Consider the following 15,263-nt stretch of genomic DNA (forward strand, 5'->3'; position numbering starts at 1 on the left):
ATAATTAAAAAGTTCTCTTTAAAGGACTCAAGTCTTTACAAATGACTCAGGTCTCGATAAGAACACAAGTTTCGACTTAATGACTAGTCTGAAAAATTGAGTCGAGTCTTAAAGCAGAGAACTTAAATAAGAATCATACAGCCATATTCGAACTTTAAGATACGTCAAATATTAGATATCTAACCGATATGGATCGGATAATGTCAGTGTCAAACAAGTGTCAAAAGTGACGTTTTGTCAAACAAAAACTTCACTTTTGACACTTGTTAGACACTGACATATCCGATCCATATCGTTTAGATATCTAATATTTGACGTAATTATCTTAAAGTTCGAATATGGCTATTAACCAACACTAGTGATAAATACATGAGAGATATTGTGTAATCGTTATTTGTTTTACAATGTGAAAAAGTTGTTTTTAAACTCTGTCGAGGATGTATACATCAACATCACTTCCTAATGGAATGTGTCCGGACTCGAGACAAGAGGGCGCAACTATTTCAAGATAGGGGTTATGCTGTAACGGATATTGGGGTTTTTCAATCAATATTGGCGGAACCCCTGTCAAAAACTGCGAAATTCGTGTACAGTTTTTTTGATGTCGTTGTTTAGTAACACTCGTTGAAATTCTTTAATATAGAGGCCCAACGGAGCCGACATGTATTATTGATAAAGGCTCCTTTCCTTTTAAATATGTAGGTAGATAAAAAACACTCTCAGTCTTCCTCCCTGCTGGAAGCTATGACTGGTTATTTTTCCCTACTTCGACTCTGTCCCGGGACACCGTTTTATTTTCATTAAACAGGTGCTGAGCGTCGGCAACTGAGCAGAACAGATTACTCACAAAAAGACGTAAGTCAGTATATACTTGTATGGACATACGACCTTGCGTCGGCAACTGAGCAGAACAGATTACTGACAAAAAGGATGGAAATCAGTATTTAGTTGTATGGACTTACGACCTTTTGACAGAAACAAGGCAGTGACTCGACGGAAATAGTGTTAAAGGAATAAGTATTAGAATGTTTCATTTTAATTTTTAATTATTAATTATTTTCTGATGGCTCTATCTATATAATATAATGGTTATTTGTATCTCCGTCACAAACTCTCGGGTTTTTAAGCCCGGTCATTTATAAGGCGTCGTAGGGATAGAGATCCAACACGTAGAGGCCATTTGGAGAGCTAGTAGAACGCCTTATTATTATTGGTGATGGTTATTATTTATTTTATAGGTTTATAGCGCTGGTGGCCTAGCGGTAAGAGCGTGCGACTTGCAATCCGGAGGTCGCGGGTTCGAGTTCGAATCCCGGATTGTACCGGATAAGGAGTTTTTCAGAACTTATGTACGAAATATCATTTGATATTTACCAGCCACTTTTCGGTGAAGGAAAACATCGTGAAGAAACCGGACTAATCCCAATCCCATCAAAAACATTACATGTAAAAAGGTGCAAGTCTCGCAACGCTTCTACTACAAAAAAGTTTGAGATGTAATCTGAAACCAAGTCGGTTATTTTAATCAGTGCCAGGGGGTGTTAAAACCGTATCAATAAGATATCTTTAATTTTTATAATACGTATAATGACTACTACTTACTTATGTTTAAAATTTGAAGCTTGTGGGTATGCTAGAAGTGCCTTAGAATTATAATGATCGTAGGTGAGTGAATGAGTGTGTCAGTGTCGAAACTAAGGAACTTTGACGTACAATAATTCTAAAAAAACTACAAGTTTCGATTTAATATTTTTGAGAATATATCTAAAACATGTTAAGCCCTATATGTCACTGAAAATTCAGGGTTCTAGCTTCAGCCAGCACAAAATTACAGGACGTCGAAAATGGCTTGAATTGCTTCGAGAAAAGGATGGTACGGCCGTGCCTCTTTGTTTTGCTCGACTTGGCGGGGGCACTGCCGTGCCCCCAGATACGGGCCTAGCTTACCCTCTGAGAAGGAAGGCAGTCGCTTTCGTAAAAACTAGTGCCCACGCCAATTACTGGGATTAGTTGCCAAGCGAACCCCAGGTCCCCATGAGCCGTGGCAAAATGCCGGGAGAACGCGAGGAAGATGATATTATTTATGGTTTATTTTGATCTGAACCGATTTTTCAGTAAGCAATTGGAATTCCTTCAGCATATAAAAGGCCTGGTAATTATAATGTGACATTAATATGCCAGCTCACGCGGGGTCGGACATTAGCCACAAATCCAGGTCTGTTCAGAGAGGGATCACAATTTGTGTGTTTGTTGAAATATTTGCAGTGCAAGGGCAAGGGCCCGTATACCTATATACGTTCAGAACCCCTAGCGTAAATTTTCGAATGAAATTTAGCGTGACGTGCGTTTGCGTTTGCGTTATGTCTATTTTTGTATGGTGTCGTGGCTTCCAACCTCCGTGGCGACCTGACATAGTCCAACTGACTGACTGGCTGACTGACATACATATTTGGAACTACAGACATTTAAATTCAAAATTAGATATGACAACGACACGACAAAATAAGATCAGTTCACGAGGAACAGCCACCAAGACCAGACATATGGTATTCTGAACAGGGCGTCAAACGGGACGTTTTGGAAACCCAAAAGGCCATACAAAATAACAACGCAAACGCGTACGTCACGTCACGCTAACGAATGAAAACACTAGGGGTGTGTATGGCCCGACGGGGTATCGGAGGTCTACAATAGAGTTCCCGAAACCCCGCCTACAAAGCGCGCGGCGGAACACCCCAGGGGGTTTAGTCCGTGGAAGTCGGACATACCCACAAGGCTTCTCCCGGGCCAGTGGGATCCATAAGGGACTCCCCCTGGGTCATCAAAAAAAAAAAAAAGTGGTACTGTATGGATCAAACGAACGTCCATGATAAACCAAGATCAACTTTGACCCCCAACTTCGATGATTTATTTATTTATTTATTTATCTAATATACAAAATTTGCCTGTACCAAAATTATACGAATAAGAAGAATATAATATAAGATTAGGCAAAAATAAGAAGAATAATTATTTATTTACTGCTCTTTTTTCGATCAATCCTGAAAACGACACCTGATACACTAAATATTATTCACTAAAAAACTGACCCGAAATTAGTATGCTGCTGCTACGATTATTACCATCGGCTCGATTCGAACTTTAAGATACGTTTCTTTAAACAATAACGTCACTTTTGACACTGACATATCTAATCCATGTCATATCTAGACGTAATATTTGACGCCGCATGACCCACCCTCCTAATAAAGAGTAGGAAATCATACCCCACTTAGCACGTATAGTTATAAAACAAGGACATGATGGTCCGTCATGAATCACGTCGGATGGTCTCGGGTGGCCATAAATCACGAATATTCGAGGAAACTTTGTTTTTACGTATCTAATATCGTGGGCACGGGGTTATTGCTCAGTAGAGTTACGGTACGGCTCGGATTCAGCTCAGATTACTGCTGCTGTGACTGCTAGCATTACTGCAGTAATGCTGTGCGACATTACTGCCGACTGTATTGCTGGCCCAAATATCAAAATCAATGTCAGTGTGTCCGCCCGGATTTCTGCTATAGGCCATATCTGAGGGTACGGCCGTGCCCCCGCCAAGACGAGACTAAGGGCAAAAGGCAGTGCACATCTTTTCTCGGCACGTTTCGTCGTATATAGTTTGTCAAAGGATCGTCTCATTTCAAACATAGACAGAGAGAATCATACTAGAGTAAGACCAAAGAAAGTCTGCAGCGCAATAATTTGACAGCGAATTAAAATAGTATATATGGCAATGTTTTTTTAGCAGTCAGTCAGTAAACGTCATTCACTATCAAATGGTATGCGTTTGTCAAAATCGTTTAAATATTCGTTGTTTTGTGATGAACGGAAAAAACATGGTGAAACCTTACAAAACCGGCGTGCGGTAGTTATTTTTCCGCATGACGAATAATTTTACACTAGTAAATAATCAGAACGAGGCGATTTCAGCTCAAAAACGACAATGTTTACAAAATTTGGAGTTGATGACGGGTAAGTGGACTGATACATCTTAATACTTGCACCATATGTAGATAATATAATATTGGTGTAGACTAAGGTTTCGCAGCTAATTGAACACACCTAATAGGTATAGGCATACTTATCTTATGAACTTCCTCTAATATTTCGAGAGACTCATTGGTAGGGTCGACCGAGGCGATTCGGATCACTGGGGAAATCGGATCAAAATAAGCATTTTTATCAAATTTGAAAAATCGTGGTTAGTTACAGCCAGCCAATTAGCGTCCCGGGTTAGCTCTGTTCTTAACGCAACCCGCCACAGTTACTGCCCTTGGATAAGGCTCACGCGTTAGCCACGGTGACGGTTCCCGATGAGTCCCTCGTACAGGTGTATTGTGATTTTGACTCCGATGTAAAAAATGTGCAAATACATTCCGTGATAAAAGTGAACACGAAAGGCTAAAGGTTAGTAATTGTTGTTACTTATTGTTAATCATGCATAGTGTTTCCTGGTTTGTTTTTGTTTTCATTGTATTTAAAAGTATATTTCCGCTAAGCGAAAATAATTCAAACCTATGATATGGGGTTATTCGGATCATCTGATGGGGGGCGTTTAGGATCATATTGTAAAACAGGGTTTTTGGACGGTTTTGTTTAGCTTATTATATGCTTGCATGTTTAAGATGGTGCGTACGTATAAAAAAGAAGACCCACCAGGGGGAATGGTCGGCAGAAAATATGACTACAGCTGCTGATAAGGTTCTAACGAAACAGCTATCCCTACGTCGAGCGGCTGAGTTGTACAACGTTCCGTTCACGAGCTTGAAAAGGCGAGTCACAATGTCTCAAAGCATAGCAAAATGCCGTGGTGGACAGCCAACATTAAACCAAGACGCCGAGAAGTTATTTGCCTATCGACTATTGCAATTATCATCCCGTAACAAACAACAAATTTTCTGATATGGTGTGAATCGGTTATATGTGATGTTCAAGTTTTGGTATGCAAAAGTTTAATTTTTTTGTTTATTTTCATTTAAGTTATTCATTTTTGTTGCTAAAAGGCCATTAGCATGTTTTAGATTTATTGTTAAAACATATAGTAGCATATAGGAGTGATTTTATGTTGCGCTTTATATTGCGGTGTGATAAAAAATTGAACTAGAAAGGAACAATAAAATTAAGGCTCAAATGCAATATTAAAGACACCAATTATAGTTGATCTCAAGTATTTGCCCTTCGTGATTCTTAATCATATGTTTAACGTTGTTAAATATTATTAATTTAGATTTTATGACACAATTTTTTTTGATCCGATTTACCCCTAAAAATGGGGCGAATCGGATTTTCTTAGAGGTTTAGTATTTTATTTTTCATAAATCATATTTAACTTTTATTGTATGTCTGAACCTTGGATTCTGTTAATTAATAAATAATTTGTCCAACTGAATATTAATAAAAACAGTATCACCTTTAAAAATTGTATTTATTTACCGACAAACGCGAAATGACCCGATTCGCCTCGGTCTACCCTACTAGTCGGGTTTCGAGCTAGAACCCACAACCTCCATGTTTATGCTCACGGCATGGGTACCTACTAGTTAAAGCTTAAATTTATATTGAATATAACGTTTATTGTTTTAATGGTTTATTTCTTTTTTCCAAAAACCTTAGTTCGCAAATTGCGGGCAATTTCTCTGTCAATCTACCTACGCCTTAATGGGAGTAAAAGAGAAAGATGCCCGCTATTTGCGGACTTGGGTGTTCGCGCTAGGCCCTCTAAGCTGTATATATATTTAACCACTAGGCCGTCGCGGATATTACAAAAGCTCAATAATTTTGATGAAGCCAAATGTCACATTCCCCCAATATTATTTATCAATATTAGTATATGTATGTATGTGAAAAGCGCTGGTGGCCTAGCGGTAAGAGCGTGCGACTTGCAATCCGGAGGTCGCGGGTTCGAAGCAATAACAGACTCTAAATTAAAATTATACAGCTCAAGTCCGTACGCTATGGCCATAAAAGTGTACAACAGAATAGATAACAGCATAAAAGCAGAAAAATGTAACAAAACCTTTTTGACTAGACTTAAAACTTATTTGATTGACAAATGCTACTACAATTTAGAAGATTTTTTTACTGACCCGTCCGTTTAGTAACACCACTAATTTTGTGCACTAATATTAAATTCGACCATTATTTGTAAGTAAGGTTAAAATGAATCAATTTGTTGACATACTGCATCGAAATATTAACCCACTTTTACTACATTAAATCTACATTCTGATTACTATATACTCATTAACTAGACATTACTTAATAATTAAATCGTTGCCTATTTGTATTGAATACACATATTGACAATTAATTGACTTATATACTTACTTTTATATTATACACATAGATTTAAGATTAGATCCTAAGCATGTATGTTTGCTATGCCCTCCCAGGGTCCATGTGGAACTACCCAAACATTGTAATATCTATAAAAATACCATAGTTGCAATAAATAAATATGAATATGAATATGAACCCCGGCTCGTACCAATGAGTTTTTCGGAACTTAATGTACGAAATATCATTTGATATTTACCAGTCGCTTTTCGGTGAAGGAAAACATCGTGAGGAAACCGGACTAATCCCAATACGGGCCTAGTTTACCCTCTGGGTTGGAAGATCAGATGGCAGTCGCTTTCGTAAAAACTAGTGCCCACGCCAATTACTGGGATTAGTTGCCAAGCGGACCCCAGGCTCCCATGAGCCGTGGCAAAATGCCGGGACAACGCGAGGAAGATGATGAGTATATGTATGTATGTATGTATGCATATTAATAGTGATATCTATTGTTGGAATTAAATTAATTTAACCATAATGCACAGCTTAATTTTTTCATAGACGGTAAATATGGTAGAAATTTCACAAGTATCAAGACTATTTAATCCATTTTCTGTGGTGTTGTCACATACCGATTTTTAAAAACTACTTTTAATCTAGCGCTGCAGACTTTCTTTGGTCTTACTCTATCTTTGGTTTACACTACTACCCAAAAGAAAAGGATGAGTATAGTTTTCCTGGTTCTTACTGACTGAAAAATTGGTTTGACCAACTATATCTCGAATTTCGAAATAAATTAAAAGTGGAAAAATTCACTGTCTTGGGTGGGACTTGAACCCACGATCTATGAATACACGAATATTCGGGAAACTGTGTGAACGTCTCTAATATCTTAGTCACGGGGTTAGATTGTTCGGTACGTTTAGTTCGCAAGGGAATGTAAAGTAAACCGGTTTTTATTTGTATGAAATTTTGGCTAATAACCGGTTATTCCATACAATTAAAACCGGTTTATTTAGAATGTAAGTGGTAATTTGATTCTTAGCTTTCAAAGTCTATTTGAACTGTAAAAAGTAATTCAAGTTTGTATAATTAACATTAAATAATAGTCTCAAAACTCAGCCAAACAAAAGACAACTTCGCTAGGTACTTATTTACCAATCATCGAAAATACGTAGACCGGCTGACTTATAACATAGGTATGTATATAATTTCAGTTTACGTATGATATCATTAGGAAAGTGATGAATGCAAATTTAATTCACATTTCTAGGCATCGAGAGTCAATTCCGCATTCCGCGTAATAGTTACAAATTCAAACAAGGAACGGAGCTTGTTTTCAACGGCGCAATGCGTTCATATTGTTTAATCTAAATTTTCAGCACACCAATTCCTTATTAACTAAACCTTATAGTTCAAATTCCATTAAACCGACTGTATGAGTGTGTGATTCTCCGAAATTCAACAAATTTATAAATGCTGATGAATGCGTTCTGCGGAGTTTGATAATAAGGTTGATTTTGCATTGAAACAGGTGTATTAAGAGGTGTGAAAACTTCTAACTCAATAATGTTATTCAAGAGATAATGATTATTAAAACATTGAGTTGTATGAAGTCAGACGGATGGTTAATGAATATTGATGATGAGGGGATGAAAGGGGGGAAAGGGGGGGAAAGGGTTTCAGTGATTGATTCACCCTATTGTAGGTCTAATAATAGGGGTAAATGAAAATCTGGGTCATCACGATAATCCATCGCTCTCTGGTCCTTTTAACGTTAATCCAGTCTATTCAAATTTACACTTTGACACAAAATTATAACTAAATGTTCTATTTTTTTTATTAGGTAATAGCTTTTATTTAGGTACATGATAAGTTAATAACTGGGTATCAACTTTTTCTCGTCACACGTTCGGATATGGTTACGGTCTCCTGAGTCACTCTTAAAATTCTAGGTTTTTCGTATTTAAATGAACCAAACTTGCATTTTATGGTAGTTATAAGACCTTTCCATAATGGGACATCTACTGAACATGGTACAGTAGTTCTTCTAACAATCTATGCTACTTCTGTCTCCTCACTGATGGGGCAGAATAACAACAAGAAATAGTTGATTGACCCAACTAGCTTAAATCTAAAATAGGCCCTTGAGGCATTGTACCAAGCTGAATGGCATTTCCTCGTTGTCTCGCAATGCTGATACGTTGTGCGAGGAAGCCGCCAGCTCTTCGGTCACCGTTACGTCAACCAGATTATTTCCCCATGATATAATGCTTTTTAGTTATAAATATCGCCGTAATAATTTCAAACTAAATAATAGAGCTGCATATATACTCCATTTGTTTGTCTTCCGAGTCACCTGCAGTACAAACTGCGCCAAAAGTTAAGTCAGCCGCATAAATTCACTGCTACAAGAGGCTAGTTAATCGAAAATACTGATAACCCAGTACCTAGTACTACCCAGTACCTACCCTTACTGGGTTATCAGTACTTTCGTAGTCACTGACTGTGTCAAAACTGATCTATACGCTAACGTCGTCAATTAAATAAAGCTATTGAACTTGGCTTCTAGATTGTGGTCTTGAAATGTTTTCATAGTTTGCAAAAAAAAATCTGATAACTTTTATATATATTATGTATATACCTCGTATACCTACTTGTCCTTAGTACAAAATATATGACTAGCGCGGGAAATGCGATTTTGTATGTAGGCTGTTGGTCTTCATATTTACTACTCTCTGTCGCTAACCAAGAAAATGGTAATTCAAAGCATTACGAATTTCGCAAGGAACCTTCATTATTAAAACTGTGAAATATTTATGCAAACCGCTATTTAAATTTTCTTCATGAATGTCGGAATACGTACAAAAGTTTATTTCACAAAAGCAAAACCCAACTAGTCTTTTTTTCATAAAAATGACATTTTAAGTTTAAGTTGTTTAGTTAAAACGCTTTATTGTACAAAAAAACACACATAAGGAACAAACACACATCATTAGTACAACAGCGATCATTATCCCTAAGGGATCTCTTCTAGCAATTGAAGGAGAATTGGAGACGGCAGACAAAGACTAGAAGAGGTGATTTATTCTTCTTCCAGTGCCATCTCCTACCAGAGGTCGGCTATCATGAGGGATAAATGGACTTTAGACACAGCCGCGTGGAATAATGAGCGTGTATAGCACACGCACATTTAAACCATGATCAAATATTTTTGGGGCATGAGTTACGTCTTCCTCCAGATGATCGTTTCCCTTAAACCCTGGATAATGAGTTGAAGGAGTTCATATTTCCGTTTTTGCATGCTTCATTCTACCACCTCATAGCTTCTCCGAAAATCTGAAAGAATTTATCCCAGAAGGCCATCCTCCTATGATAGGGGTGGTGTATCATTTGAAGCTTGTCCCCTAGCAAAGCGTATGAGTATTCTCCAATGACTGGGGTCCATTTGAAAACGTGACTTCCTGGAGTTGGGTTACTGAAATAAATATAAGAAATAATGATTATGGTCAAATATTTAACAAACCTACCTAACCTTCTAGAACTCTTCTTTTTCAACCTAGCGTTTTCCCGGCCTAGCGCCAGAGTCCGCTTTCCTACTCAATCTTCTCCACTTTGCCCGGTGATCGGCATCCTTAGGTGTGGGATTGTTATCTTCCATGTTCGATATCACGACGTCCAGCCAGCACTTCTTAAGCCTAACGCGGCAGCGTGATCTAGGGCCTCTGACAGTGACTAAAATAATATTCTGAACTTTCAGACAGTAACTAAGGGTTCCAAATTTAAGAAAACAGCTGCTTTTGGGTCTCAAGAGGCGGTCTACCGTTTAACCAGGTTGGTAAGAAGTTAATATGGATAGCTTCAGACTGGTTAAAGACTTATGATGAACCTATTATTATGAACCCTTATTATGAACCTATGCATTTAACACATCCGGATTGCGGGTCACTGCTGGATGAGATTAGCTCAAGACCGGGACAAGTGGCGGGCAGTGGGCAATTAAGGGCTGGTATGATGATGATGATGATGTACTTAATGCACAAAATACTGTTTAGGAAAAAATTAATTGCACTGTTCAATGTCCTGTTCTTGAGAGCACAACCCTTATAGGAACAGACATCACGTAAGTTTTGACATAATTTAAGATAGTGACAGTGATAGAGTTAAGTGAGAGCCTTTTTGTAACGTTGCGCTGAAGAAAAACTTCAGGTGAGATGTCAAAAACTATATTTTATAAATAGCTTGAAAGGACGTTTCTCCTTTCTAAACACTTTTGCATATGTTTGCTTCCAGTTAAATCATATTTTAAAATAATCTGACATTAACTAATTTCATTTAATTACACTAACTCCTATAAATAGACTTGTATCACACCTGGTTTTGGCAAAATCCGTCCACATATATGTCATGAGATTTATGATCACTTTATCTTTATCTGTTTCTGAGCGTCTAGGATGAATGTCAGGCGATTGTTGAAATAAATACCCAATTTCGTCCCCATGTATAGCTCCAACGTTCAAATTCACCCTAAACCTGTTCTTCATAAAGTTCCTTTGACCGGCGTAATCAAATGCATACAAATAAACTGTAGCACCAGCTTCTACATAGTATCGGCTCCCTCTTAAACTTGGATACATATAAGAGAAGTCAGCATCAAAATCGAACATAGCTTCAATAGTATGAGGACCGACGGCGTCATCGGATATGTAAAAATATCTAACTATTATCTCAGCTTCATCTACATCTTCCTCATCTAGATTGAAGTAATTATTTAACTTAGCTCTGAAACTAGCATTGATTCTTTTAAAATAACCATCAAGAGAATGTGAGAAGTAACGCATGTTAGGCTGGTCTTCTCTACTATTAAATCCTATTATAATTGGGATTTCTAATGACGCTTCATTTAATAGTTCGCTTGGCTTGTCTCTTATCATAGATTTTACACGAAAGAATTTCTTTTCGACTGTTGGTTTAAATGATTCAATTAGACCTGTTTCTATAGAGGCAGTTATTACCATTTTAGGTTCAATTTTGTATAAATAGTTTAAAGCGTCGTCGACATCATCTGTATCTAGTCCTAAATATTTAGCTAGTTTCATCGGTGCTTGTGTATCCGGTTCTGCCATGGCCCAATCACAAAGCAACGATCCACTTTGTAATATAGCTTTATGGAACAAGCCTTTAGAATTTTTTGAAAGTATATGGACTTCTACGGAAGCAGCGCCCGCGTCCTCACCAAACAATGTAACATCATCATTATCCCCCCCAAAAGCTACTATATTCTCTCTGACCCATAGTAATGCTTTCCACTGATCTCTTAATCCAGCGTTACCTGGTATATCTGGTCTATGTATAGACATGAATCCATACGCGCCTAGTCTATAGTTAAAGGTTACTAGAATGACGCCTTTGGTGACAAGGAAATCTGGACCGTAAGTGTCTCTGTTAGAGTTCCATCTCCTGAAATCTCCGCCGTGGATGAAGACCATGACTGGGAGTAGACTGTCAGAGTTACTTTCTTCGGGGACGTAGACGTTGATTCGTAAGCAGTCCAGGGTGCCGATTATATTATAACTTATGTCATCTTGTTGTGGACATAATGCCTTATCACCATTAGCTGAGTAGATTCCTTCAAATGGGGGAACGTCTAACGTTTCCTGCAAAGATAGCAAAATCATGATGTCATTGATAGTAAATGTATAGATGTAGTGCATAATTGTTTTTCATCGTATTTTATCGGAAATGTTCGTATTTGTCATGCTACTTCAGTCAACCTCGGTTCTTTTTGTAACGAGACAGACTGAAATAGCAAGACAAGTTCGTACGTTTCCGTGAAAATACGATGGAAAATAATTATGCACTAGATCTTTATACGAGGTTGTTTCAACCCTTAGTAGAATTTTGTGAGGTGAAAATATAGCCTATACTGAGCAATTTTACTAGGTATGGGCCGGGGGCCCAACCCCAAATACGTTAAAAATTTGGCAATTTGATAAAAAACAGTCATCTGATGAGTAACTTGGCTAAAGGTTGAAAAATCACAATAAGTTGACTGCCGATGGTTGACTGGTTGACAGAATGCCATTAGGCATTAAGTCCGCCATTTGTATAATATAGTTATAAATAAATAAATAAGTTTTTTAAGTTTACGGGCATCTAATGCCCTTAGAGTTGAAACAACCATAGTATTCCATAGGCCTCTCGTCCTCTGTACTTGTTTGCCACAGACGTGAAAAATTGGTATTAAAAAACTCACCCCAAACTGGTTAAACGGGTCAACTATTGCATAAGGTATTCCCATGAAACTGATAATACCATTTTGAATGACACCTTGGACGAAGCCGTTGTTGGTCCGAACTAGTGGATCTATACAACTCACTGCGCTTAAAGACAATAATAGCAATATGTACTGCATGTCAGACGAGCTGATGTCAAATGGCGGGTGAAACAATCATCTATTCTATTTTAAGGAAAGCGTGTGTTAAGGCGAATAGTTTGGTAAATAATTCAAAATTTAACTTAAAACTCGCGTTTTGTACACAAAATATCTTTGTCCAATAAATAAATAAATTAAATAAATAGAGGAATAATACATAAAAAATTTACAAAACAAAGATGGCGACGACGGTAAATTCGTTGAACTACCCGGTGAGACGACATTTTACATTACGAGTGACGGAATTATTACTTAGTAAGTGTTCATATTGCAAAAGTTTTTAAGTATATACTTTGGTACATTTATATTAATATATCTGTGTCTCACGGGAGTTTAATGGTTAAGTGTCGTCAAGCGTTCACATTAGATATTAGATTACCTAGGTTAAACACTTATTATGTGAGAAGCAAAAAAAGTTGTTCGTAAGTCATAATTGTAGTTTATTTTAGTAAATAGATAGAGGTGAAATCGTGGGACGACCTGGGGGAATAGCCAATTGACAATCGTACATCAACAAACACCAAACGAAAATAGATGCTACGAAAAGTCACGTGACTACTTCTATTTGACTATTGTGAAATGAACTGTCACCTGCGGTATTTCCGGACCGTTACGACCTTTAAATCTTCATAAAAAGAGCTTACTCCTATCTTAAAGGCCCGCAAGGCACTTACAAACCCCTTCTGGTTTTATGGATGTCTATGGGCGACAGTAATTGCTTACCATCAGGCGACTAATCTGCTCGTTTGCCTCTTATATCATAAAAAATATGGCTTATCTACGACTAACATGATGCTAATAAATGTACTGTTTATGAAAGTATTATTGCTTTTGAAGGTCATTGGTTAATGTAGTCGCCTTAATCATGTTGGCTGTCGAGTTTTTGATATTGTTCTATTATTCTATTTTCAATTATTGTAGAATTAGAATGTTTTCATAACATTACCGGATTTTACCATTGTAAGAAAGTGAATTAACCTTTTCAAAGGGAAGATTTCGTTTGTATGGAAAAGCGGTTGTGCGTTGGTCGTCCTATAACCCATTATTTATTAAGAATTAGATATCAATAGTTTGAATTAAAAACCTATTTTGGTACAAAATCTAACCCCCCTGCTTCAGAGGCACGCTACCGAACGAAATTTACACTAGAAGTTCTGTACCCCTAGTGTACTTAAATTTCATTCGATAGCGTGACGAGCGTTCGCGTTTGCGGTATGTATATTTTTATTTTTATAGCGCGCTAAGCGGGATGTTTTGGAAACTCGAAATCCCATACAAAATGACACTTAGCGTACGTACGTCACGTCACGCTATCGAATGAAATTTACACTAGGGTTTCTGAAGGCCTTTTAGTTTAGTCGGTGGTAACAACCCTGCCTCCAAAGTAGGGGGGGGGGGGGGTCGATTTTTTACTAAAATAGGGGTAGGTATAGTAAAAAACGTTGGCCCGCAATGACGGCAGCGACACGCGTGATGGCGTTCTACCGTTTCCGGTGATGAAAGAGCACGTTTCCTGAATACCACACAGAGTATGTCAGTAAAATATTATTAGAATTTAGTGTAGAATTCGAATTTATGATTTCATTTTTTTTTTTCAATTGTCTATGTTGCGTATTTAAAAAAATGCTGCATAGATTGCAAAACAAACTCGTAAGCCATAGAAAAAATACTTAAAGTAAAAAATCCCCTACTAAATCGTATAATTTTAGATACAATTTAATTATTATATTTTTTATATTATATTTTTTTGTTTATGGATAGAAGAAATTTAAAAAATTAAGTGCTGCCAAATCGTGAACCAGACAGTATTCCTCATGCCTCTGTGTAGAAAATTGGAAATAACCCAAAATTTGTCAGATTTTCAAAAAAAGTAAGTGCTGTAGGTAAGTCTAAGTAGTACTTTTTTTCTGAAAAAGGTAAAGTACCTAAATGGAACTTTTTAAAACGGTTTTGTGTCAAAACAACAAAAAAGAAGGTGAAATAAGACACCAACTATTGCTTAATTGAAAGATTAGGTACATAATTACTTATATCGTCGGGTGAGAATACGTTTGTGCCATACGCTACTTACATTGGTTTACAGGAGAGCGAAAAGAAGCAAAAAAAAAAAATTTCTCGAAAAGTTATACATTTGGGAAATATTGAACTTATTTAGTATTTGTATATTATATATATCGTTGTCTGAGTACCCACAACACAAGCTTTCTTGAGCTTACCGTGGGGCTTAGTCAATTTGTGTAATAATGTCCTATAATATTTATTTATTTATAATTTAGGCACATAAGTATGTTTACTATTTATAGAACTATACAAATATTGTGAATATAGTGGTAATCATGAAATAAAAGCATTTTTATTATTGCCATATCCGTTTGTGATGAGTAGGTAAATGTTAAACGTACAATGTAGGTATGATATTATGTATGACACAAAAGTTGTGGATATGTCACACTTTTGTGATGATTTTCCGTTAATAAAGTGTAAATATCCTATAGTAAAATGCGGATAT

At 37.0% G+C, this 15,263-nt stretch overlaps 2 protein-coding genes across 2 annotated transcripts in view; one reads left to right on the forward strand and one right to left on the reverse strand.

Annotated features, from left to right (window-relative positions):
- Window positions 1-9,500, forward strand: part of LOC134662724 (alpha-(1,3)-fucosyltransferase C-like) — a 44,856-nt gene extending 35,356 nt beyond the window's left edge. Inside the window, exon 4 of the mRNA XM_063518995.1 lies at window positions 9,419-9,500. Coding sequence (XP_063375065.1) covers window positions 9,419-9,500 — 82 coding nt within the window. The remainder of the gene's footprint in view (window positions 1-9,418) is intronic.
- Window positions 9,501-9,630: 130 nt separating this feature from the next.
- On the reverse strand, window positions 9,631-11,996 carry LOC134662725 (acetylcholinesterase-like). The gene is made up of 2 exons (XM_063518996.1): window positions 10,693-11,996; window positions 9,631-9,796 (listed from the first exon to the last, which is right to left on the reverse strand). The coding sequence occupies exons 1-2, from the start codon at window positions 11,994-11,996 to the stop codon at window positions 9,631-9,633; spliced, it is 1,470 nt and encodes a 489-aa protein (XP_063375066.1).
- Window positions 11,997-15,263: the final 3,267 nt, after the last annotated feature.

This window comes from Cydia amplana, chromosome 3 (assembly GCF_948474715.1).
Source record: "Cydia amplana chromosome 3, ilCydAmpl1.1, whole genome shotgun sequence".
NCBI classification, from domain to species: Eukaryota; Metazoa; Arthropoda; class Insecta; order Lepidoptera; family Tortricidae; genus Cydia; species Cydia amplana.

Excerpts from the sequence above, each read along its gene's own strand:
- LOC134662725 (XM_063518996.1), bottom strand. The coding sequence starts at position 11,996 with ATGATTTTGCTATCTTTGCAGGAAACGTTAGACGTTCCCCCATTTGAA. Across the intron at positions 9,797-10,692 it reads ACGGATTTTGCCAAAACCAG|TAACCCAACTCCAGGAAGTC; the intron begins GTGTGATACAAG and ends TATTTATTTCAG.